Source organism: Tenrec ecaudatus, chromosome 14 (genome assembly GCF_050624435.1).
Source record: "Tenrec ecaudatus isolate mTenEca1 chromosome 14, mTenEca1.hap1, whole genome shotgun sequence".
Classification (NCBI taxonomy): domain Eukaryota; kingdom Metazoa; phylum Chordata; class Mammalia; order Afrosoricida; family Tenrecidae; genus Tenrec; species Tenrec ecaudatus.
The window spans coordinates 49,832,908-49,857,120 of NC_134543.1; the positions used below are offsets into that span (position 1 = coordinate 49,832,908).

The following is a 24,213-nucleotide window of genomic DNA, read 5'->3' on the forward strand; positions in this document are numbered from 1 at the left end:
CTGGGAATGAGCTTTAACTCATTAGTCTGTAGTCCCATATAGGCCTGACCCCATTTCCTTCCCAGCTTAATGAGGGAGGACCATACTGGGATCAGGTCCTCTAATGACAAGTCAAAGGGTGACATAAGTGCCTCTCCCCCAGGAAGGTTTGCTGATGCTGCTGGTCTGACAACTACACTTTAAGAACTATGGTAAACAAGATAGCTCAATTTTTTGGTCATTCATTTTCATCATCCAGAGTCTCTTGGCAAGTATCAGTATCCACAGTCTCGGCAAGCTTCCAACATACGTTTTACTTTCATAGTATCTATTTACTTTTGACTGTTGGAAAGGAAAATCAAGCATCTCAAAGTAAAAAACATAGATTCTGGGTCCGTGTGGTTTTAAGTCTTAACTCTCCCAATTTCCGGTGTAATCTTGCAAGTGAAATAGCATCTCTGATTTTGTTTCCCCATGCACTAACTGGGGGGAATAATGGAGCCAACTCAGGTCTATTATGAGGATAAATGAGCTACACCCTGCTACACACTTACCATGAGGCCTGAAATAGAACAGAAACTTGCATTTTAGCTGTTAACTGTTATACTTACCTGTGTTTTTGTTTCATTTCTAAGTAAACTTTAGAAACAAAATTGTTTTTGGTCATCTTGTGAAAGAACAGCAGAGGCACCATCCCGTTTTTTTTTTGCATCCAATCTTACTGTGTTATTCCAGCTTGTCTTTGTAGGAGCTCAGCTCCGGACCTGGACCAGCACAGGCTAACTCTCCCTTTGGCTTTGTGTAGAGGTTTGCTGCTGTTATAATGCGGATCCGGGAACCCAGGACAACAGCTCTCATATTTAGCTCTGGGAAAATGGTCTGCACAGGAGCCAAAAGGTATTTGGACCACCTTTCACCCCTGCCAATGAACATTCTCACATGTAGACCAAGGAGGGGAACATATATGTGCTAAAGCACATACACTAGGAGCCAGATACTGTTCTTTGCGGAAGAGTTAATTTCATAAGATGCCAAACTATGGGTTACACTCAGTCCTGTAATATTAACTTATATCCCACACTTTACAATCCACTGACTAAACGGGTGGTGGAGGCGGGAGACACGTAACTCTTTCATGATGGCCTAGTTCTGAATTTTGATGCCACATGCGAGCATGAGTGGGCTACATGCTGAGCCATGAGAAAAATAATCGAGGCCATATACGGATCAACTGGGGGGACAGGAGTCCCAAGTGGATTCAGGTAGTAGGGTTGGTTGCAGGAGGCCCATGTCCTCAGATTCATACAGTTACTGCAGGTCCCTGCCAGGTGGCAGCACAGACCACAACTGGGATAGCAGCCTCCCAAGAAAGTTGAGAGGCTGAAAATGCTGATGGGTGACCCGAGAAAGGGTTCCGTGGGTTGTGTACAAGTTCTTCATGTGAACTGGCAGGGGGAGAGACCAAGACCCAGTAAGATAAAGGATGCTATAACCCCGGAGAAGTCATTAAGTGGGTCCCTCATTCCAGGTAATGGAGGATAGAACTGTCAGGCAAATTGGGCACTTCCTGACAATGACTGGCTCAATATGCAGCTTCTAAAAGGTTTCTGCCTCCACTCTCCTGCAGGGGAGTGGCTGTGCTGGTGAGGATTCTCTCACCATGAGCGGTGGTGGGAGAGCGCAGCACTTTCCCTTAGTAACAGATGTGTAGGCAGCAGATCATCCTCCTGAGAGGCTCCGCCCAGCCACCCCCTCTGGAGAAGTACTGAGGACTCATTTTCTCCTGTGGACACTAGGCATTCCTATTCTATTTCATGTTTGGCTAACTGACAGAACCAGTTGTTTTTATTATATTTCTTTGATTCACTAGTCAAGTGTAGTGACAGCTCATCAGTTTGTCAACTGCCTATATCTCTTGCCCAATTCCCTCTTCATCTTATATTAGTAGAATTTTGTAGTTAAGTATTTTATCATGTTCTATAAATATTTCCCCTAGATGACTGTAGTGTATTTGATTTCATTGGACACAAAATAGATTTTGTATATTCAGGGCTATCATTTTGGTCTTTGTGGTTTATGCATTTGGGATAATGCATGTTATCATATAAATATTGACCTTCCCAGTAGACATGGCTGGTCTGTTTTGAGTCCTCTTTGTGCTACAGAAAGGATAGTTGCTGCTTCAATTCATCCTGAGCTTGGTAGAAACACTGTTGCACTCTCATAGATGTGCTGTGAGCATGTAAGGAATCCTGGTGGCGTAGTGGGCTGAGCACTGGTCAGCAGCTCAAACCGACCAGCACTCTGCGGAGAGAGATGAGGCTTTCTACGCCTGTAAAGATTTGGCAGTTCTACTCTGTCAAGTAGGGTCACGATGAGTTGGGCGAGTTTGACTGAGGGACTGAAATTTTCAGTTAATTTAAATCAATTTTAGGTTAAATAGCCACATGAGGCAAATGACCAGGATATTGGGAGGAGCAGGTGTAGAATTTTATTTTGATATACGTGTAAGAGAAAGATTTTGCTTTTGAATGGTGCCAGTGGCCGAGTACATTGATTGAATAGTCTATTTTTACCCCGCGCTCCCCTGCATGCTATAAAATATGACGCTCTTGGCATGTGTCTGCATGAGGCTTGGGGGCTTTCTCTTTTGCCCGTCTGAATCCTCACAGAAGTCTCTACTCCAAAAGATCGTTAAACAGCTGCGCCAAAGCCAGCTGCCAGATGCTCATTTCGACACTTCGTTTTTTCTTGTTATCAACACCATAGGGCTTTTTTCGGTCCTGGGTTAAGGCTGCATTGAGACATCCATGTATCTTGAGCTGGAAGAATGATTGCCTCCTGGCGTTAAGTGGAGCTGGGGAAATATGGGCAGGCAACGAAACTGTACCTTTATCATCCAACTCTTGTTTAAAATGTACGTGTATTTCTCCCACTCACACGTTTGTGAGTGTATTTTCTATCTGAATTTTCTTAAAAGCTGACCGTGAAAGCTTGAATGAGTTCTGATAGCAAGAGACACGTTTGGGTCTAGTACATTTTCGAGTATGAGTGGAAACGATACCAGCCTTATTCCCAAAACGGTGTCCTAACGTGTCTGCTTTAGCTGTAATAACAAGAGGGCCAGCCTGCCTCTGCTTCGGAAAAGCACGAAGGGCCACACTGAGCCGTTACCGCCGTGGGAGGTGGAGCTAGTTTCTGATGCTTGCACGCTGTACACACAGGGGGTTTGGGGAGAAACTTCTGTGCTGTCATCGTCACAGCGAATCCATGTACAACACGGAGACCCTGCCTGTGCCATCCTCACAATTGTTCCTACGTTGAGCCCATTACTGGAGCCACTGGGTCAATCCATCTCATCGAGATCTGCTGCTGCTTTTTTTTTTTCACCGCCCCTCCACTTTACCAAGCATGATGTCGTTCTCCATGGACTGGTCTCCCTCACAACAAGTCCAAGTATGTGAGATAAAGTCTTGCCACCCTTGCCTCTAAGGAGCATTCTGGTGGCGGTGGTTCTAAGACATATCTGTGTTACAGTCGCAGTAATTAGCCCCGGAAACGAAATGTCTGTGCAGACTATTGGAGTTTTAGCCTCCAACATTAGCATTTTGCAGAATGTAATGGGATCATTAGGCAAGATAGAAACAATGTATTTCACTGTTAACTTGGGGGCAAAACCTTGCTAGAGAAATTTCAGGAGTTAGAGATGGGTACAGACATCAACATGAAAGGAAACTAAGTATCTGAAGTTACTGACACCCAAAGTCCATGCGCAGTATGTGGTGTTTACTCTGTGGTCTGTATCTCAGAGGCGGTGTTTGAAGGGTCTAGATAGGAAACCAATTGTGTTAGGCAGGGTTCTCCAGAGAAACAAAACCAGGACATTTATAATTACTACTCACTGATTTATAACTTCTCTATGACCTTAATCTCAATACCAGTCTCTCTGGCTGGTATGCCCTAAATTCCACGAGGTTTGGGAGGAAGGCCCGTTGGAGGGGAGTGAGATGAGAGGGTGTCTGTCACAGCAGGTCTTTGAGACCATCCTTTCCCACTAGTCTCAGCTTCACTCCCAGCCTCCTGCTTTAAAGGATAAACTCATAAATGAGAAGCCACAGCTCTCCAGCCCCAGCCCCGGACACCACGGCTCCTTTGTCAGGATGGCTGGAAAGCATCCAGGGAAATGGAAGCCTTAAATCTCAGGGCGTCACACTCTTCTCTAGGTTTAGGGTTGGACCGGGCAATCGTTTAAAATAAGTCACCAGGTCAGATAGATGTCTCTGTCTTTTTTCTTTTTCTATCCAGGGTCTAAGTTGAATAATAATTGTGTGGGAAAACCTGAGGAAAAATGGGCAGGATGTGAGGAATTTCAATGTTTTGCTCTTTGTTCGGTTTTCCATGAAGACCCACGTCCTAACATCCTGTGCTTCCACACCATTGGCCCATCTCTACTGCCTCAAACTAATATTTTAATGTGTCCTCATTTTGGCTGTTTCCATCTAAATGGCAAACACTTTAGGCCAGTGGACCATTCTCAAATGACTGAGTGTCACAGGCCCCTGGAGGGCCCATCCCCAGAGTTTCTGCACATCTGAAGAAGGGCCAGAGTCCTGCATTTCTAACAAGTCCCTAGGTGCAGTGGTCCAGGGCATACTTTAAGGACCAGTGGAGTAGTTCATTTTAGCCAGTAGTCCTTAAAACATGTTTTGTTTTGTATTTTACGTTCTTATATGTGGAAGGTGACCAACGAAGAGAAAATCTGGTCCTGGTTCAGTTGAACAATCGTTAGGGATGCCACACCTTTCACTAGGCGCTAGGGACAAAAGGCGGCTGCAACCACGGGCTCGGGCATAAGAACAGCCGTGAGGATGCCGCAGGCCCGGGCCGTGTTTCCTTCTGCTGTGCACGGGTCGCTATGAGTTGAACCCCACTCAGTGGCACATAGCAACACCACCACCAACAACAGGTCGTCTAAAGGCTGCTGGTGGTACACTGGGTTAAGCACTGGACACAGGTAGGCGGTTCAAACTCACCAGTCAGAGGGACTCGGGAACTCGGCAGCACCTAACAAGGGACAAAAGGAAAAGTCGGCAGTTGAAACCCCCCAATGGCTCCACGGGAGAAAAGATCTGGCAATCTCCTCCTCTAAAGATCACAGTGTAGGAACCCTGCTGGGGCAGTTCTATCCTTGGGGTTCGCTCTGAGTCAATTGACTACACCTGCAAGAGCAACTCAGGGACAACAATATTGAAGGTAGACCATTGTCCTATGACATGAAGGCTGCCATTTCACAGTATACATTGAGAGAGCAAGGGGTCAAGTGTTAAAATACAATTAACACAAGAAAGATGTGCAAACACAGCATGAATCGTATGGAAGACCTAGAGATTAAAGCTCCTTTTTCTGAACTCCTTTGATCCCCCCCCCCCCCCCCCCCCCCCCCCCGCAGCGAGGAGCAGTCTCGCCTGGCCGCTAGGAAGTATGCTCGAGTGGTGCAGAAGCTGGGCTTCCCGGCCAGATTCCTTGACTTTAAAATTCAGAACATGGTTGGGAGCTGTGATGTGAGATTTCCCATCAGGCTCGAAGGTTTGGTGCTCACCCACCATCAGTTCAGTAGGTATGGCTGCTATTTTATCTGAACTCTGAATTTACTAAGATAGAAAATTCTATCATGGGATGTTTATATAACGGTTATTTAAAAAAATAAAATCAAAACAACACAGTGGTGGATTCACTTCCTAGAGGTGACTCTCCCTCATGGTTCTGGAAGCCAGGTAGCTCAAATCATGGTGTTGGCTTGGCCATGTGCTTCCAGAAGACTCTAGGTCCTAGAGTCTAGGGAATGCTCTGCTCCACCCTGTTTGCTTAGCTTCTGGTGTGCCAGCAATCTTTCACATTCCTCGGGGAAATTGTGCCTTTGGCACAAAAAGGTTCTCCTTGTGTATCTATGTCCTTTACTCCTGCACGTCAACTTATTTGGAAATAGGGTCTTTGCAGATGAAATCAATCCATCTTGAATTAGAGCCAGTCCACTATGGTCTCATCTTAAATGGATTCCTAATGAAGTGATTTGTAATAAACTAATGGATGTCCAAGCTACTGGTCAGGGGTGCATACATTGAGAAGCTCTGGTCTCTAGGGGTCCTCAAAATTTTTAAACGGGGCCAGTTCACTGTCCCTCAGACCCGTTGGAGGACCGGACAATAGTTTTAAAAAAAACTATGAGCAAATTCCTGTGCACACTGCACAGATCTTATTTTGAAGTAAAAAAACAAACGGGGCAAAAACACCCGGCGGGCCGGATAAATGTCCTCAGTGGGCCTCATTGTGGCCCACAGCGGTAATTTGAGGATGCCTGCTCTTGTCTTTAGATGTATAAAATAGGCAGACCTGGGCTGGTGTGATGGCAGTGGCTTGAGGGCAGGGGTAGACATGGGTGGATTAGCAAAGTTGGACGGGCTGACAGCCGCTGAGGGAAGAAAGGGTTAGAAGAAGGAAGAGTGACCACAGTGGTATTTGGCTCTCGTAGCTGTAACCCTTATCATGCTTTCTATTTTAGTCCCCCCCCCCGCCCCCCGGGAAACGTCTCTAGCCTACTTGACTTCTTCAGGTCTAACTTTCCATCTCAACAGCAAATGCTCCCCGAGGCCCCTTCCTTTTCTCACGGCTCCTTCCCTCAGAGATCAGAAGAGGTTGACTGATCAACACCTCAGCCCCTCGACCACCTGAGAATACACAGCCGGCCAAGACCCCTGGGCTGACTTAGAATCACACGATGCTCTGAAATGTTCTTGATCTGATTTAAACTTAGAGACCCGGTGCCCAGTGTTTACCCGTCAAGTTGCTAACTAAGAGCTGCCAGTTTGAACCCCTGAGGGGCTCTGGGCACTTGCTCCTATAAAGATTGCAGGCCCCGTGCTGCCTTCAGTAATGAGACCCAATGGGCAACCGTTACCCACAAGCAAAGACAACAGAGGGCAAGGAGGAGAAGAGGCGCTAAATCAAAGGAAATGGAACAGAGTGGGACCAATGAACGCCGTGCCATGTTGTAAAGTTTGTCACCTCCCAGTGCTTTCTCTTCCATCTGCCAGTGTTCCTTAGTCTGGATCTCAATGGAGGGATGTTGGTTTTGAAATGTCAGTACATTCTGAGATTCAGCTTTGGTGATTTTTTTCCCCCGGGTGCAGTGTTTCTTTCCCCTCGATTATCTTCCATGTTTCCTCTTCTGCGCGCATGTTCCTCAGTCAATGCTGGGTGCCTGAGATGCACTTTGTTTGTCTAGACTAGAGGCTGGGCTCACTGGGGAGCCCTCCATGAAAGCCACATCCCCTCGTTAGGTGTCTTTCCCCTACACTCTTGGAACAGTCAAAGCGTCATATTTAAGAGTCCCCACCTATAGGCCTTCTTCTCGTCCAGGTGAGCACATCACTGGCTCCTGCCCAGCCTTTTCCGAACCCACTTTTTCTGGCCAAAGGCAAGGCCTCTGCCTGCATCTGAAGGTCATGTCTCTTAATTTAGCGCCCCTTCTCGGACTGCTCCTGGAGGGCATTCTTCCCACGCATCCCATCGCACAGTTTTCACTAGCAACATCGAACGTCATCTGCAAATCGGAGGCCTAGAATAGAGAGGGTTGTTGCTATCTTCTTAAAAATAAAATTGCGTGGAAGGGCAAAGAGAAAATTAATCTGATGCCATGTCTGGATTCATCCTTAAGTGCAAAGATTCATGCCCTATTTCTTGGATTGCCTCTTTTTCTGTGTCCTCCAGTCATCACTGTTTTGAGAGTGGGTTTTGTTTTGTTTGCTTTTAACAGTTTTATTGACATGATTCACATGCAATTCAGTGGTTTGAATATATTCAAAAGAGTTGACAGTCATTATCACAATCAATTTTAGAACACTTTCTTCCTTTTTATAGTTTTTTTCTTTTAAAAATAATTTTATTGGGGTCTTGTACAAGTCTTCATCCATCCATCCATCCATCCATCCACCCACCCATTGTGTCAGGCACATTTATTGCCATCATTCTCAGAACATTTTCTTTCTACTTGAGCCCTCCCTGTCCCCCTCCCTCTCTCACAAGCCCTTAATTTATAAATGATTATTTCGCCATGTCTTACACTGTCTGACGCCTCCCTTCACCCACTTTTCTGTTGTCCGTGCCCAGGGAGGGGTTAGATGTAGGTCCTTGTGAGCGGAGAGTAGTTTTACCAGTCGTGCTGACTTCTTTTTCAAGTCTTTTTAGGGGTCTCTTCTCTAGGCTCGGAGAAGCAGTCCTTGAGCCCTATCATTCTTTGTTCCAGCGGCAAAAACATCTTAGCATTAGTAAAAATGAGTACTACTACTTAAAGGGGCAGACCCTGAATTTTAAAAATGTGGTTTACTCCAACTTTCTACCATTCTTACATAGAGCTTTTCCAAAGACGACTAGGGCTGCTTGCGAATGAGCGGCCTATCTTTTAATTTTAGGTGCTCTCTGCTAGAAATATTTACTTTAGTAGTTTACAAGTGCATCTATAATGTGCTCATTATTGGGGAACTTGGAATATGCAGAAGAGTGTGCTATGTTTCTTATTGATAGACTCTTTGGGGAAAATGGAGAATATTTAATTAACGAGATCTTGATAATTCAATCTGATACATATGCTAATTTACCTCGATCTCTAATATACAGAGAACTTAAGATTTTTTAAAAGATAATTTTATTGGGGACTCTTACAGCTCTTATAACAATCCATACATCAATTGCATCAGTAGCTTAAGATTTGCACTTGAAAAAAAATGAGCAAAAATGAATTCTGTTCTTGACTCCCTTAAAAAATTATCCAGAGATACTCCAGGCTCTACTTTTAATGAGATGGCCAAAAGGCTTTTAGTTTAAATAGCTCATTGATTTACAGCAGCTTTAATAGACTGTCTTAACTGTGATGTGGAAGTAATTGAAGGGAGCTATTTTTAAACTGCGTCCTCTTTACCTTAACAGTTACGAACCTGAACTATTTCCTGGCCTTATTTATAGAATGGTGAAGCCAAGGATTGTGTTGCTTATCTTTGTATCTGGGAAAGTCGTGTTAACAGGTACGTGCCAAGATCCCCTTCTGGCTTTCACACAAAGAACCATGCATGGGCTTTGTTTTCTCTTTCAAATAGTTTCATTCTTGACGGAGAGGTAATTCTTACAATTATAGACCTTCCCCCTGTCAAAAGGTCGAAATAAATCATTCATAGTTCCCAGTACCCTAAGTAATTTAACATAAAAATGTGTGTGTTATTTTAATACGTATAGTCATCTTTAGGAACCAGCTACCAGAGTTGATGCTAACTCATGGCCACCCTGTGTGTGTACACCTTAGAGGTGGTGTTTTGGGTTGGTTTGTTTCATAACTGAAGCGACACTTTGAATACAAAAAGTAAGCAAAGTGCCGTCAAAGTCTAAACTGCCCCCTTCTGTCCTAGAACCAGGTCACTGAAAGGTCAAGCAGGAAGGGCTGGGCGAGGAGGAGACCAGTGTCTCTGGGAGCAATGGCCAATGCCCTGGGGTTAGGCCCTACAACACAATTGGAGACTATGGAACAAGCAAACACTTGAATAGAACCAAAGGGTTATAGATGTGGGAAGGGCTATCTTTCTCCTAAGGGTGATATCCTGCCCTGTAGGATAGAGTTTTCAGTGTCTGCTATCACAGACTGAAGTCACCTTCTGAATTACAGAAGTCACCTACTGTAATAATTTCCTTTAGAAGAATCAGTACCAGACTAGGCCCAAGAAGGTGAATATCAAAGATGGCCTAAATCCGAGCTTTCCCAAGACATCATAGCGTTCTCCATTTCCTCTGCTGTTCACCACCCCTCTCCTCCTCCGCATAAGCCCTCGCAGCCCTGAGTTCTGCAAGAGCTCACAGAATTCCAGAACTTTAAAGAGAGGAGTTGCATATTTATGAGTGCTGCCACAGCTTAAATGTGAAGGGCAGACATTGTCTGGAGGCTGTTACTCCCCCACCCGGCAGTAGCAGCTGGCGAAACCAGAGCAGGTGAGAGTTTGGAACTCAAGCCGACAACAGAGGCAAACAAATGCAGGGTCTAGACTGCAGCGGTTCTCCACCTTCCTACAGTGGTTCTCAACCTACCCTTTAATACAGTTCTTCGTGTTGTGGTGACCCCCAACCATAACATTATTTTATTTCTTTCATAAAATTATTTTTGTTGCTACTTCATCACTGTAATTTTGCCACTGTTATGAATCGGATGACCCCTGTGAAAGGGTCATTCAACCCCAAAGGGGTCTCAACCCACAGGTTGAGAACCGCTAGGAACCCAAATGTCTGAAAGTCAAAGCAGGTCTTATCTGTCTACCAAGACTTAGTCAGGAACCAAAGGTCACAAAAGGGTGGGCTTTGATGGAGGTGTGGTTTTTGTCGTTCAGTAGACCATTGTTGTTAGGGGCCATCAGTCATTCTGACTCAGTGCCCTTAGATGAAACAGAATGAAACACTGCCCAGTCTTTCACCGCCCTCTCCATGGTTATGTTTGAACCCAGCCAGTGGGTCAGTCCATCTTGTTGAAGGTCTTCCGGCTCTCCAGGTAACCAAGCATGATGTCCTTTTCCAGGGATGGGTCTCTCCTTATCACATGTCCAAAGTCGATGAGATAAAGCCTTACCATCCTTGTTTCTAAGGAGCCTTCTGGCAATACATGGAGCTAGCTTTGTTTGTTGTTCTGGCAATCCATGGCATTTCCAATGTTCCTCACCAACACTGTATTCAAACACAGCAAGTCTTCTCTGCCTTCCTTATTCAGTGTTGAGCTTTCACATGCATATGAGCTGATAGAAAATACCACGTGCTCTAGAATTTGCATTCTCTCAAGTCTATAGTTTTTTGGTTTTTTAAATCATTTTACTAGGGGCACATACAACTCATCACAATCCATACATTCATCAATTGTGTAAAGCACATTTGTACATTCATTGCCCTCATCATTCTCAAAACATTTGCTCTCCACATAAGCCCCTGGCATCATCTCCTCATTTACCCCTCCCCCCACTCCCCCTCCCTCACGAACCCTTGATAATTTATTAATTATAACTCTGTCATAACTTATACTGTCCAATATCTCCCTTTACCCACTTTTCCGTTGTCTGTCCCCCAGGGAGGAGGTTATATGTAGATCCTTATAATCAGTTTCCCCTCCCAACTCCACCCTCCCTCTAGCCTCCTGGCATCGCCACCATCACCCCTGGTCCTGAAGGGATCATCTGACCTAGATTCCCTGTGTTTCCAGTTCCTGTTTCTACCAGTGTACATCCTCTGGTCTAGCAGATTTGTAAGGTAGAATTGGGATCATGATAATGATGGGGAGGAAGCATTCAGGAACTAGAATAAAGTTGTATGTTTCATTGTTGCTACATTGCACCCTGACTGGTTCATCTCCTTCCCATGACCCTTCTGTAACAGGATATCCAATTGCCTAGAGATGGGCTTTGGGTCTCCACTCCGCACTCCCCCTCATTCACAATATGATTTTTTGTTCTGATGATGCCTGATACCTGATCCCTTCGACACCTCGTGATCACACTGGCTGGTGTGCTTCCATGTGGGCTTTGTTGCTTCTGAGCTAGATGGCCGCTTGTTTATCTTCAAGCCTTTAAGACACTACATGTTTTGATGGCTGGGCACCATCAGTTTTCTTCACATTTCCTTATGCACCCATTTGTCTTCAGTGATCATACTAGGGAGGTGAGCACACAATGATATGATTTTTTGTTCTTTGATGCCTGATAACTGGTCCCTTCAGCACCTCGTGTTTTGATCCACAGTTGACTGTCTTTGCATCATAGTACATAAAATACAGTAAACATCTTCCTAGTATTCTTTGCTTTCATCCAAGATCCAGCTGACACCAGCAAGGATAGATAGATACCCTTTGTTCCTTGTTCCTTGTCCACATCTGAATCCAGCGTGAAGGTCTGTTGATGTACCGCTGCAACTGTTGAATGATCTTTGCAAAACTTTACTTGTATATGATAGTAATGATATTTTAAATTAATTTCTGCATTATTTTGGGTCACCTTTCTTTGGAATTTATATAAATATGGATTTCGTTCAGTCAATTAGCTAGATAACTGTTTCTCAAATTCCTTGGCATAGATGAATGAATGCGTCCAATACTTCGTCAGTGTGCTGAAACATTTCAATTGAAATTCCATCAATTACTGGAGTCTTGTTTGGGGCTAATGCTGCTTGGATTTCTTCCTTTGGGACCATTGGTTCTCAATCATACTCAGCCTCTTGAAATGGTTGATTGTGTCCCAGTTCTAATTGATACAGTGATGCTTTGTATTCCTGCCATTTTCTTTGGATGCTTCCTGCATCATTCAATAATTTGCCTATAGAATCTTTCTATATTTAAGCATAAGGTTTTCATTTTTTCTTCATTTTTTTCCAGCTTGAACTGTGCCAAGTGTGTACTTCCATTTTGTTTTTCTAACTCCAGGTGTTTGCACATTTCATTACAATACTTCACTTGGTCTTCTCCATGTGCCCTTTGAAAATTTCTGTTTAGCTCTTTGACTTCACCCTTTCTTCCATTTGCTTTAGCTGCTCTATGAGAAAAAGCAAGTTTCAGAGTCTCTTCTGAAAATTATACACGAAGAAACCAAAAGGTCATTAAGAACACAGAAAAGAAAGAAGATATTAAAATGGGTGCCAGAAGAGACCCTGAAGCAGACCATGCCCCAGAGGAAAGCAGTAACTCGAGTTACACACTTCCTTGAGTAAAAGGAAGACTCAGGATACACCCCACTTTAATCCTGTCCATGTGCAAAGCAGAGAAATCCCTCCAAAGTGGGGTTATAACTACAAGCATAGAGGGTGAAAATCACATCACAGGGATTATGCCTGAAGGGCCATATTAATTGACTACATCTCACTGTCCTTTCCTCTGAGGCATCTAAATGGGTTCAACCCTTGCTTCGTAGTCAAGCACATTAACTGTGTGCATCATGCAGGCACTCCATATTCACCTATACACCTTGCCTTTTTCTATGGTAACATAGACAGTTTGACTTACTGTTGCAAACTTTATGAGGGCTGATTTCATCTCTAATGGGCCAGATACTAGATACTTTGGGTCTTGTAGGCCATGCGAAGTCAAACCGAACTCATTCCCTTCCAGTCAATTCTGACTCATAGTAAACCTTTAGGTCAGGATCGCAATGTCCCGTAGGTGTCTGAGACTGTAACTCGTTATGGAGGGCGCCCTGGTGGTGTAGTGGTTGTGAACTGGACTGCAATTCAAGTGTGGCTGGTAGTTTGAAACCACCAGCAGCTCCATGAAAGACTGGGATTCCTACTCCCATAAACAGTCTCAGAAACCCACAGGGGGTCGCTATGAGTCAGCAGTGATTCACTGGCAGTGAGTGATGAGAGAGAACGAGAACTCTTGATGGGAGTAGAAAGCCTCATCTTTCCCCCGCAGAACTGCTGGTGGTTTTGAACTGCTAACCCCGAGGTTGGCCCCACTAAGTAACCATAGCTCCTTATGGGCAATAAGATGGGAGAAAGACCAGGTTTTCTGCTCTGAAAGAGTTGCCATCTCAGAAAGCCACAGGCGCAGTTGTACCCTGACCTAGAGAGTTACTCGGGGTCGAACTGACTTGATGGCCGTGAGGTTAAGGTTAGGCCATAAAATTTCTACTGAAACTACCGAATTCTGCTCCTGTTTCCAGAAAGCAGTTGTAGTTACATAGAGATGTCTTTGGAAGTTATATAATGATATAGTCAGCACCCACCCCACCACCCCTTACTGTTGTGATCTCATTGATGTGATCAGCCAGTGTGCTGTGAGTGGATGAGGATGGGATGCAACACCCTCACCCTGGCCACAGCCTTGGTCTGATGTAAAGGGAGTTTTAGAGTGTGGTTGTGTCCAATACTGCTTTGTGACAAGAAAATGTGAAACACTCATTCACATGAAATGCTGAAGACCGCACAGCATGCTACTTACTGGTAACATGAAGGAGCACAGAATCAGCAAAGTTAAATTCCGTAATTCTTACATCCAAGGACCATCATCTTTGTGGAAGAAATAACAGACGATCTTACTGAAGCCTGAATTTCTGCTTATTTGAGGAAACCAACATGAATACGTGTCTTACCTCGGACCTGAATAATTATCACCAATGGTCGCTTTTACCTGTTTGCATGGGATTGTCTTTACATTTGACCTCATGCTACATGACTACCTGGTTTGGGTTGCTTTCATTTCATCTTAGGAGATAGATGAATTCTTTTCCTTGATCTCACGTACCTAGACTCATTTTGCATGTAATTAGGACTCCAGGGTCGATTTCAGGTGGAACCCTGCAGGAAAGCCCCTGAGGTCTCCTTTGCTTCTTGCCTCTTGGACTGAAGCTGGAGGTGGTCGTGGGTGCTAGCGGGATTATCAGAGACTCTCTCCCCATTTAGCCTAGTGTTTCCCAGAGTGGGGATCTGCACCTTGGGGTGCTTGAGTGACCCAGGCAGCCTGAACAAGCAGATACTTACACTTTATCCTTCACTGTGGACTATAGTTCAAAAGGTTTTCCATGCTGGGGGGTGGGGGGGAGGGAGAAGGGCACAGGGCACTGTGCTTTTTTTTCCCCTGAAAAGTGGGCAGGAGGTCAAATACATTTGGCAACCTATGGTCGAGTCCATCTTGACAAAGATGGTTTGGAAGCAAGGATCCAAGAGGGTGAATTAGTTTTGCTTCAAAAATGTAAAAGTACTGAACTTAGAAAAACACTTTGAATCTGAAATTAAAAACAAAAACCCTCCACCACTAGATCCCAGCTCTTCTTTAGAGCACCACTGTAGAACACCCATGTGAACAGTTAAGAACAAGAGACCTTGGTATCAAGTGGCATGTAGGTCATTCAACCCTTGTAAAATGGTCCCAACTCCCGGGAGGTGCCAAGGCAGCCGATGCGGAATCTAAGGCTACTTCTGAATGTTCTAAAAATAGTTCAGTGAGCTGAGGACACAGAGGCTTCGCTATCCTGTTTTGTCACAGTCCTTGACGCAGAAAGCAGTGGGACCTGGCTCAGTTTGGTGCACTAGAGTGCCCACAAAAATGACAACCTTGAAGGGCCTGAGGGTCAGTTTTACCGTCCGATCGGGTCTCTCTGGGTCAGAATGGACTTGGCAGCAGAGGGTTTGGTTGATGCTCAATGCTGTTTTCCAGGCCCATTGTTCTTTCCCACGTCTGGTGTGACATTTAGGACCCATACTTTTATGCAAACTGCACTACTATTATTTCCACTGCAAGCTTCTGCTAAATTAATATACAGTCAACAGCGACCATGTCAGTTTTCACTGTCAGGATCCGGTATAATAACTAGTTAATATGTTGGACACTCAAATAACAGGCATTGTCCTAGCCAAGGGCCATGACGGCCATTGAGTTGCTGTCGACTCAAAGCGACCCTGCAGGACAGCATAGACCTGTCCCTATTAACCTTCCAAGAGTAACTTTTAAAAAAATCATTTTATTAGGGACTCATACAACTCTTATCACAATCCATATATATATCAATTGTGTCAAGCACATTTGTACATTCATTTTCCTCATCATTCTCAAAACATTTGTTCTCCACTTAAGCCCCTGGTATCAGGTCCTCATTCCCCCGCTCCCCCTCCCTCATGAACCCTTGATAATTTATTAATTATTACTCTGTCATAACTTACACTGTCCAACATCTCCCTTCACCCACTTTTCCGTTGTCCGTCCCCCAGGGAGGAGGTCACATGTACATCCATGTAATCGGATCCCCCTTTCCAACCCACCCTCCCTCTATATTCCCAGTATCACCACTTACACCACTGGTCCTGAAGGGATCATCTATCCTGGATTCCCTGTGTTTCTGGTTCCTATCTGTACCAGTGTCCATCCTCTGGTCTAACCAGACTTGGGATCATGATAGCCAGGGGGGTGGGAAGCATTTAGGAACTAGAGGAAGGTTGTATTTTTCATCATTGCTACATCATACCCTGTCTGGCTCGTCTCCCCGAGATCCCTCTGTAAGGGGATCTCTAGTGGCCGACAAATGGGCTTTGGGTCTCCACTCCACACTCCCCACCTCATTCACTATGGTAAGATTTTTTTTGTTCTGATGATGCCTGATACCTGATCCCTTCAACACTTCGTGATTGCACAGGCTGGTGTGCTTCCATGTGGGCTTTGTTGTTTCTGTGCTAGATGGCCGCTTGTTTACCTTCAAGCCTTTAAGATCCCAGACACTATATCTTTTGATAGCCGGGTACCATCAGCTTTCTTCGCCACCAGCTTTCTTCCCCACATTTGCTTATACACCCATTTGTCTTCAGCAATCGTATCATGGAGGTGAGCACACAATAACATGATATTTTGTTCTTTGATGTCTGATAACTGATTCCTTCGGCACCTCGTGATCACACAGGCTGGTGTGCTTCTTCCATGTGAACTTTGTTGCTTCTGCGCTAGATGGCCACTTGTTTACCTTCAAGCCTTTAAGACCCCAGAAGCTCTATCTTTTGATAGCTGGACACCATCAACTTTCTTCACCACATTTGCTTATGTACCCATTGTCTTCAGCGATCATATCATGGAGGTAAGCATCATAGAATGCCAATTTAATAGAAGAAAGTATTCTTGCATTGAGGGAGTACTTGAGTGGAGGCCCAATGTCCTTCTGCTACCTTAATACTAAACATAAATATATGCACATAGATCTATTTCCCCATCCTCATATATAAATATATTTGCATATATACATGTCTTTATCTAGACCTCTATAAATGCCCTTTGCCATCCAGCTCTTTCCTCTATTTCCCTTGACTTTCCTCCTGTCCCACTATCATGCTCTGTCCTCACCAGGATTTCAGCAATTCCTCTTGGTTACATTACCCTTGATCATGCCCTACCAGGCCTCCCACACCCTCCTCACCACCGATTTGGATCACTTGTTCCCTTGTCCTTGGGTGGAGTGTAACTCTTTCGGGAGTATAAAGTCCCACCTTTCTCCCTTCCTTAGAGTACTGGTGGTTTTGAACTGCTGACCTTGCAGTTCTACCTTCCAACTCCTAATCACTACGTCAGAAGGGCTCCTTGTAAAATGGGGATACTAACCAAAGTGTGGTCTGTGCAGTGCCATTCTGCAGCACCTAAGAAGAAAGGCCTGGCAATCTTCAGAAAGGTCGCAGCCATTGAGAACATGGAATACATTCCACAGTCAATGTTTTTTAAGTATGTGCCACAGCGAGGGTATTGATTAAGGCAATTTGGCACCAGACCCTCTCTTCACCACACCTGCCCTGTCCCTCAGCTCTTGGGTTTTCTGAGAACCCCCATATGACCTCATCCACCTTGTCAGCTGAGGGAGCGATGTCAGACACTGTCAGTGGTGAAAGGCAGCACGGTCTGGGCTGGCAGGATGGAGTCTGGAGCAATTGCCCAGTTAGACCCAGGCTTCATCACTTCATGAACTTTGTGCCCTAGGGGATTCATTTAAATCCTCCACCTTGGTTTCCACTGAGGGCTAACAGGGCGGGCGGGCAGGAAACTCCCTCCTGGGTGTTGTGAGGAATCAAAAGCAGTGCCTGGCAAGCAGTCACCCTGATGGCTATGATGGCTAGAAGCCACGACCACCCCCAGGAAAGCCCGCGTTCTTTGTCTTCAACGCCAACGAGGGCTGAAGTTTTGCTGTGATGTTGTCTTCTGGTGGGGCTGATATAAAATCAAAATCGACTTTATTGAAACACGCCATGTTTACCTGTTTCTCACCAGCGGCAAGGACTAAGAAGATGGGTGGGTGGTTCTGCGAGTTCCTCTCGGTTGGCTCCCTGCCAGAGACCTACAGAGGAGGTCGGGGAGAGCCGCATTCACAACAGGCATGTGGCACGGCTGATTAGAGGGTGGAGTGGGTCCCTCAGATACCAGGCAACTCCTATCAGGCATTAACAGCAATTCCTCACCACTAGCAAGTTAGTATAGATCGGAAAATGTAGAGGTGGGGGAGGGGTGGCTGAGTGCTTCCCCCCCCCCCACCCAGTTTGTTTTTCAATTTGGTTAACACGGAAAGAATGCAGAAGAGTGATCAAAACATGACTTAATGCTTGCAAAATGTGCATCATCATTTTGACGGACGAGAGGAAGACGTGTAGAATTGAGGCCCAAGATCTTGGCATGTGTTCAGATAAGCACGGCATCGGTTGGGAAAATGATTAGTGAATTTACAGTAACTTTGTGGAAGAACAGAATGGGAAAACCCACTTGGATGGGAAGGAGCTATTTGGGCTGATAAAGGGGAGCTCCCAAACCTCGCTCTCAGGTGACAGATGTGTGATGTGCTCTGGGTGCTGAGCACTATTGAGGGCTAAGGAGATGACAGTAAATTCAGCATGCTTCCCCAGCTGGTAGGAGGCCAGCCTGGAACAGGAGACACATCAACAAATCACAGGTAGTCCCCAACTTCAGGCATCTTCGAGTTAGGACGGACCACTTAGGAACTTGATATTAGGTGCCATCAAGTCAGTTCCGACTCAGAGTGACCCCATGACCCAGACCCCTCAGGAATGAAGGTCTGGGTGTTTCCTGGGTGCTCTCAGCAATATCTTGTGAGGCATCTTCCTCAGGTAATGCTACTGATGCAGCCCCAACTGGCATATCAACTTGAATAGTTTGGCTAATCTGCTCAGGTGCTTCTAAGGGCTCAATATCCTCTTCTGAATCATCAGCCCATATATTCCCATCCCATGTTTCAGGGTCCCAACTTTTCCCAATTAATGTCCTTACTTTGGTTTCAGACACTACTCTAGATCTGCAATTCAGCTGCCGTTGTAATTCAGCCACTCGTATAATGAGACTCTAGACCTGGTTCTCAGCAATGTCAGCTCTTTTACTAGAGGAGAGAAGGCTCTCCTTTGTAAGCACAGATGGAAGTTTTCAAATCTGTTAGTCTGCACATGAGGTGTGCTTTTGAGGCTCTGAGATCATCCCTCTCCTTAATCACATTTTCCATTGTAAGAAGGACCAGCCAACCAGCTTCCCTATACTTGTCATTATCACAAAACTCCTGGAAAATATCAAATATACGATTGCCTAGAGCATCTCCTTTATCCAGCACGTCATCTACTTTAGGTGCTACTTTAGGTATTATCTTTGCTATTTCACACGATGGATTAGTACGGGTAGTAGACGTATCCCCGTCAAGACTAAATAGGTTGGAAAACCAATTTAAGAAATCCATATTTATAGTTTATTTCTCTAGAAGCACTCCTGGTACCAAAATGTATTGGACAGGGTTCTCTAGAGAGACAAACCAGATTGCTAGTAATTATAAATATATTTATAAAGCTAGATATATAATATAAGAAATGAACCGTTAAATTATATACAGATAGATAATACAAGAAATTAACAGTTAAATTATAAAGCAGTGAGACACTAGCAGTCCTTCAAGTTTTGAGAGCCGCCAGTTGCCAGTTCCCTTCTGTAGAGAGAGCTGGGCTATATATACCCAGGCAGCAAACAGCAAGGCAGGTCTCTAACTGTCATCAACTCCCAGTCCCCAGCTCCAGAGATGAACATTCAAATCGTGTGGGCTTAAAGGGACCTCAACTTACAGCGACACAGTCCACAGGCTAGGCATCCCACAGGTAGTGTACCCTTTTAAACTGAGGCACAGAACAACCAAGGTGAGGTTCACCGAGCCATTTATCCCTCTGCCCTTCAGTTAATCCTACTTGTGTTTATCGGCCAGGCTGGCACAATAAACTATCGCAGCCCAGAAGGAAGGACTGCTGGTCCTGTGCCATCCTCACAACCATGCTGATTGAGCTCATCGTTTCGGCCTGGTGTCGATCGCGCTCCTAAAGTGTCTTCTCTCTCCCTCTGTCCCGCTACTTTAGCAAACATGCTGTCCTCCTGGTAACATGTCCAAAGTACGTGCGGCAAAATCTTGCCATCTTCACTTCTAAGAAGCATTCTGGCTATACGTCTTCCCAAGACAGATTTGATCTTCTGGCAGTCCATGATACTTTTAATATTCTTCACCAACTCTATAATTCAAAGACCGCAATCCTTTGGTCTTCCTTAGTCATTGTCCAAGTAAGATGAGCCGACAGAAAACACCATGGCTTGAGTCAGGTGCACCTTGGTCCTCACAGGGACATTCTTGCTCTTTGCCCAATGCAGTACAGCCTTGGATTTCTTGACTGCTGCTTCAAGGGCATTGATTGTGGGGGCAAGTAAAATGAACTTATGGCCATATATGTAAATAGATCTTCCCCTCAGTAATATGTACTGCTTACAACGTGGGTAGCAGATAATTTGCTCTGATCATTCTCAGATGCAATATTACCCACCCCCCACGGATAATAAAGGCTGGATTTATAAGATAGGAATCTCAAAAGGCATTAATAGTGAAAAGCACACACAAAAAAATCCAGTATTTGACTTACATCAGATCCAACTTCAGGCAGACTGGTGTGGGAATGGAGTGCTTCTGTACGTCAGGGTTTGCCTGTATGGGATGCTGGCTTGTGTTGCAGCACTTGAAGTAGCTGCCACAACATCCCTAATACTGCAGTGCATTCTCCTGCAATAAAAATAAAAATAGTTTATAATGTGCTATGGTTTACAGAAGACTTCTTAACAAACCATGAGCTCACTCAACTCTGATGACCACCTGCAAGAGTTGTTTTCATTCTTTTACAAGTAATGCACCTGAAACTCAAAAGTGAAACCATTTGCCCACGGTTTCAAACCTGTTAGCAGGGCAGCTGGCCTTGGATCCCCAAGAAAAGGGCTTTGTTCTGGTTTGCCAGGTCCCAAGAATTTCCACCTCAGCCACTGAAGTTGGCAAGGCCTTTGTCCCCCAAGACTGCAGTAAGTCCCTGTAGCCTGAAGAAGAGATGGTAAAGAAAAGGCACAGCAAGGCTGAGCCACCTCATCAGAGGCTAATTGGGGTTTGGACTTTTAACTGTTTACAGGGTTTGCCTGCCAACCAAAAGGTCCTGGTTCAAACCCACCAGACACTCTGAGAGAGAAAGAGGTGGCCCTTCTGCTTCTGTGAGTAGTTAGCCTTAGAAACCCAATGGGGGAATTCTTTTCTGCCCTACAGGATCGTTGAGTCCGAATCGATGGCAATGGGCTTATGGGGTTTCAATGGCAATTTTCAGTGAGGAACGGGACTAAAGTGGCAAAACCCTCTCAGTAGGATGACACTTTGTCAGAAATCCTGGCCAAGCTTACCTGCTGACTTGTTGTAAAGGAAAGAACACTGGAATGAGTTTTTCTTTCCGAACTGCTACAGTGTGATTCTGGGTAACTTCTCTTCTTAGGCTTTCCATTTCTTCATCAATCGGATAAGAAAGTTGCACCTTACGATTTTCCTGAGGTCCTTTTATGTTTAAAGTTGTTTCTAAGTTAATGATCCACCCTCAATGTCTGCCTTCTCCACAATCAACACACACAGCAGCAGCAGTCACAAAATCAAGCGAACGTATTGCATCTGACAGATAGTCCATAAAGACATCCGAAGACATCTCTGTTCTCAGGTCCAGGCCAGGGTATTTTCAGTCATCTCAGCAAAGGCTGCAGCTTTCAGTATGGCTTGCAAAACAAACGTAAAGAAAGTAAAAAATCCTCACAACTGGACCACCAGACAACATGCTAAATGGGGAAAAGATAGAAATTGTCAAGGGTTTCGTCTTGCGTGGATCCACAATCCATGCTCATGGAAGCAGCAGTCAAGAGAGCAAACCATTATTGCATTGGGCAGATCACACAAGATCACTAAAGAGGTTCCTGAAGAACAAGGATGTCTGAGGATTCAGGGGTGTCGAACCCAGTGCAGACTGAAGGCTGCTATCTTTGATTCCAGGTGATTGAAAATGCTATGGCTTGGGCCTGAGGACGAAGATGTCCTTGGATATCTTAGCAGACTGTTTGTCTGATGCAATGAATTCTCTTGATGTTGCGACTGCTGCTTCCATGAGTTTCGATGATCACCTCATAGGCACAGGAAAGCTGGACAGTGAATACGGCAGACTGAAGAATTAAGCATTTGAGTATTGGTACTGGCAAACCATACAGAAAGCACTACAGACTGGCAGAAGAACCAACAAATCATCAGTCTTGGAGGAGGTGCAGCCAGCATGCTCCTGAGAAGCAAGGGCGGTGAGATTTTGTCTCACATTCTTTGGAAATGTTATCAGTAAAGACCAGTTCTCAGAAAGGACATCTTGCTTGGTAGAGAGTCTGTGAAAATGAGAGGTGGACTTTCCACAAGATGGATTGACAGTGGCTGAACAATGGGCTCAAACATAATGACCCTGACAATGGCAACAGTGTTTCTTTCTGTTGTACCTAAGGTTGCTGAGGCAGAACCAGCTCAGCGGCATAGAACAAGTCCTAAAGCTAGGGAGCCCAGTTGGTGCCAGGGACAAGCACTAGACTGGTAACTGAAACTCCAGACTGAACCCACTTAGCCAGCGGCAGCTTAAGAGCAAAAAGCCCTGTTTTGCTTTTGTAAGCATTACGGCCAAGAAAATCCTGGGGCAATTCTGCTCAGCCACCAGGAATCTAGCTGACAGAACGTAGTAACTCCTCAACCATCAACAAAACCCCTGTAACTAACTCCGATAACCACTCACAACCATTTGATGATGGATGAGATGTGGGGGTGTTTCTGGCCCCTCTGGAAACTTCCTTCTGCTCCAGCTTTCCAGCTACCCAAGAAGTCTATCAACTTGTCATTTTCCATTTCTCTTCATGCGAACAGTTTCTATATTTCCTTCCAAACGTTCCTCCTCCCCATATTCTCTTTGCTTCCTGCCCATGATACTATCAGGTACCAGGAGTCCTGGTGGCCTCTGAGCTTATGAGTTGGGCTTCTAACCACAAGTTTGTGCTCACTAGCTGCTCCAGGGAGAAAGATGAGGTTCTGTGCTCCCATAAAACTTTACAATCTTGAGAACCCCCAAAGGCAGTTCTGCTCTGTTCTTTGAGGTCACTATAGTTCAGAATGACTCCAGGACAGGTTTTTTGTTTGTTTATTTAGTCCATATTAGGGAATCAAGATGTTAACTAGAGGTGAGTGGATTAGAAGTTCCCTTTGTTGATAGCTAAGTACCCACCCATCTCTAAATTTAACAACAAAAATGTAAGGCTTACAGCCAAGAAAACCCAAATTGGAAACACGGTCCATAGAGCCAGAATGGATTGCAACCATTTTGGTCTCAGTTTAAGTACCCAGTTAAGGATTCCGTTTAAGTGCTAATGAACTCCGTGTGAGATCCCAGTCTTGCCAATAGATGGAACGGTCCATATTTCAAAACGAGCACCTGTGGCTATAGTGTATGCATTTTGTTAGACTCTGGCTACAACCACCAAATTCTTTTGTTTATACCTTAGAATAAGTGCCACAGCGCATTTCTAACACGCCTAATGGATATCATGTCTAACACGCCTAATGGATATCATGTCTAACACGCCTAATGGATATCATGTTCAACAGAACTAACTGGAGCTGACTCAGTGAAATTGTAGCATGAAGAACCTTTCTTGGTATTTTTTCTCCTTTTCCCTCCCCCCTTGAATCTGAAGCGGAGCAGTATTGTTTTGATAATGAAAGTGATATAACCTTGGATCCTTCTTTTAGGTGCCAAAGAGCGCTCCGAGATCTATGAAGCATTTGAGAACATCTATCCTATCCTTAAGGGCTTTAAGAAAGCTGCAGTTTCTCATTCAGCATCTCACAGGATTTGAATATGTACTTTAAGCACAGCCAAGAAACTGCCGGATTCGCCTACATTTAGTTAGGGATCATCTATGTATATTTTGCCTTATTCTATGACTAGCCATGCTTAAGAAATAAAGAAAAATATTCAAAATGAATTCTGCGTATTTTCTAAACTGAACAATTGAACTTGTTTCAGAATTTGAGTTCAAGGGCCGTTCCACTCCTGGTAGATGTGCAGGTGTTCCCAAGAAATGTATAGCAGTGCCTAAAACACGGCAGAAACTGTCATCGTCATCTAGCAGGGCAAGAATGAATGCCTTTACTTCATTTCATACTAAGCAGATGGCACTGGCCAGTAGGCAACAGTCACTGTGATATGGGTATTGCTGGAATACCAACGAAAGCCTGAGCCTCAAGAACATGAACTATCTTTGCGATGATGGGAGGAAATGGCTTCCCTGCCAATCTTAAACATTTA

At 44.8% G+C, this 24,213-nt stretch overlaps 1 protein-coding gene across 1 annotated transcript in view; it reads left to right on the forward strand.

Annotated features, from left to right (window-relative positions):
* TBPL2 (TATA-box binding protein like 2) overlaps positions 1–23,761 on the forward strand; it is a 29,194-nt gene extending 5,433 nt beyond the window's left edge. The window contains exons 4-7 of the mRNA XM_075532199.1: positions 785–876; positions 5,429–5,596; positions 8,962–9,056; positions 23,655–23,761. Coding sequence (XP_075388314.1) covers positions 785–876; positions 5,429–5,596; positions 8,962–9,056; positions 23,655–23,761 — 462 coding nt within the window. The remainder of the gene's footprint in view (positions 1–784; positions 877–5,428; positions 5,597–8,961; positions 9,057–23,654) is intronic.
* The last annotated feature ends 452 nt before the right edge of the window (positions 23,762–24,213 follow it).